The sequence below is a fragment of the Episyrphus balteatus genome, chromosome 2 (assembly GCF_945859705.1).
Source record: "Episyrphus balteatus chromosome 2, idEpiBalt1.1, whole genome shotgun sequence".
NCBI classification, from domain to species: Eukaryota; Metazoa; Arthropoda; class Insecta; order Diptera; family Syrphidae; genus Episyrphus; species Episyrphus balteatus.
The window spans coordinates 3,449,188-3,451,848 of record NC_079135.1 but is presented as its reverse complement, the minus strand read 5'-3'; the positions used below and the strand labels follow the sequence as shown (position 1 = coordinate 3,451,848).

The window sequence follows — 2,661 nt, the reverse complement described above, 5'->3', positions numbered from 1 at the left end:
TTGGTTATTGCTTTTTATTTTACAATACTTTTAATTTATATTCTATACAAATTTTGCTTAAGATTGAATATCTAAGCATTCTAGTTTCTAGTTTTACAAGATACAAGCTAAAAATCTTCCATATTTTAACTAAAAAATAAAATTCTTATTAAACTAAAAAAAAAAAAAATTACATTTTGGTTATTATATATTTATATAAATACACAGGCGCGTACTAAAACGTACATCTCTTCTCTTAATTTTTGTTTTTAATTCTACATAAGTCGCCATTTCAGATTTGATTTTTTTTTTTCTTTTTTTTCATACAATTTCTATCTTTGCAAGAAAACAAACAAAATTTCTATTCTATTTCTAGCCTCAAATGAAAATTATACAAAAAATCAAGCCAATTTGGAAGAAATTTCTAGAAAGACTTTGTTTTTATTTTCCCTAAGAGGCGACTTAATTTTAATTTAAATTTAATTTAAAAATTCTTAATAAACTAAAATTTTTATCCGTCGTTAGACGTGTGAGTGAATCCTTTTTTTTCTTGATAAAAATCTAAAAAAAAAAGCGGCTTGAGGTCATCGTTCCCGCTTTTTGTTCATCAGTCAGAACTCTTTCCAGAAGATTCTCCTTCCTTCTTTACTCATTTTTTATCTGTCTTCCTTATCCTAGACTTCTCTCAAGACTCAGTCTAATTTGGCAAGATTTCTGTAAGCAAATCCTTTGTCCCACTCATCAGCGAGTCTGGGAACTTGATGTCAAACGCCACCAACAAGTCACCTCGTCGTGATGGCTCTTTAGGAAATGGCAATCCTTTGCCATTTATCCTCTTTACTGTATTTGGCTTAATAATCTCGCCTTGAGTGTTTACTGTAATCTTGTCCCCAGACAAAGTCGGAACTTGGACGACTGTTCCACAAAGCGCTTGTTTCAACGAAATCTTCGCCGAATATTTGATGTCACTTCCCTCGCGCTTAAACTGGGGATGTGGCTTATCCCGGATAATGAAGATTATGTCGGCTGGGATTTTGCCGGGCGCTTGGTCGCCTTCTTTTTGGAATGTGATCTTGGTTCCCGCCTTCCAGCCGGGTTTGACTGTGATATTGAGCACCTTTTCCTCTTTCTTTGGCATTCCCGAGGCCATTGACATTCGAGAGATTTTCATCTTTTTGATGCAACCTCGATCGACTTCCTCCAAACCAACATACAAATCATGTTCGATTGGGGGGTCTTGCATTTGTCGTTTTCTGTTTGGCGCCGCATTGAATGACTGTGAGCGGAAGGCGCCTCCATTCCCACCGTAACCCATTTGTTGGTACATGTCATCGTCGCCGCCCATAAACATTGTTTGCGACTCGAAGATTCGGCTGGGGTCGGAGCCAAAGAAGGCTCCGAAGGGATCGGAGGAGCCAAAGAACTGGGCAAAGGTGGCTCTGGCATCGCCATGGAAGTATTCACCATGGTTGCCAGGGATGCCACCTTTTAGACCTTCTTCGCCAGAGTTGTCGTAGATGTCGCGTTTCTTTTTGTCAGAGAGTACTTCGTAGGCTTCGGCGATTTCCTTGAAACGGTCCTCGGCTCCGGGAGCCTTGTTTTTGTCGGGATGGTATTTTAAAGCGAGTTTGCGATAGGCTTTTTTGATTTCATCGTCAGAGGCGCCTTTGGAGATGCCAAGGATTTTATAAAAGTCTTTTCCCATTTTTTAAGGTTAGTTTTCTGTAAATAAGAAAAAAAAGTAATAGAATTTTAGTATTTTGTTGGTTTTTTTTGGGATTTTTCTCAATTTTGACAGAAGCAAGTAAAAAAGAAATTTCTAGAAATCAATTGAAATTGAAACAGCTGTCTCTTTTTCACTTGTGGATTTCTTATTGGACGCGTATGCAATTTGTTTCAGATTTTTTTTTTAGATGAACAAATGAAAAATAGGAGAAAGGTGATTTCATCGATAATTCAAGAATTTGCTAGAAAAATTTACTACTACGTTGTTTTTTTTTATACAAAATTGATTTATTTACCTTTTTTTAAAGGAATGTAGAAGATGTATAGAAATATTAATTTATTTTGCAATTCCAATTGAAAAAACTTGTAGATTTCACTCAAAACTTTGAAGATGTTTTTGTTTTGAATTTTCAATACTTTTTTGACTTTTAATACTTTTTATATTTATTTATTTCACTTGTTTTTAATAGTTTTTGGTTTACTTGATAAATTGTTTAAAATTTTTACTTGTTTTTTTTTACACAAAAAAATAGATTTTTGATTTTTCTGCAACGATGTTGTTTCGTTTCACAATGTTCTTTTTAATATGACTTGTGTGCGGGGATGGGCACTGCTATTTATAAATGCACTTTTTGTTCTAGATCATTCCAGCAAATTCGATAGTGAATTAATTTAACCTGCGTTGTGTTGACGTTGAGTGATGTGAAACAGCTGAGTTCAGAGATGGAATGGTTCGGAATTTTCTGAATGTACACTTTTGTGAAAGTGTTCAGTGGAAGATGGGAAATGTTGGGAACAGCTTGGGGTATGTTTACACTTTTACATTTTTTTTTTCGAGAGATGTTTATTTTGAATCTTCTTGGTTTTAAAACTCCAATAAACAAGCCAATAAAAGCCTTGTTCCATTGGAGGTAGTAGTTAACTCGTGAGTAGAAATCTAGTACAACAACTACACAT

At 34.8% G+C, this 2,661-nt stretch overlaps 1 protein-coding gene across 1 annotated transcript; it reads right to left on the bottom strand.

Annotated features, from left to right (window-relative positions):
- Window positions 1–452: 452 nt before the first annotated feature.
- LOC129910928 (dnaJ protein homolog 1) lies at window positions 453–2,211 on the bottom strand. The gene is made up of 2 exons (XM_055988535.1): window positions 2,001–2,211; window positions 453–1,701 (listed from the first exon to the last, which is right to left on the bottom strand). Exon 2 carries the CDS (start codon window positions 1,682–1,684, stop codon window positions 677–679), a length of 1,008 nt encoding a protein of 335 aa, XP_055844510.1. The 5' UTR covers window positions 1,685–1,701; window positions 2,001–2,211; the 3' UTR covers window positions 453–676.
- Window positions 2,212–2,661: the final 450 nt, after the last annotated feature.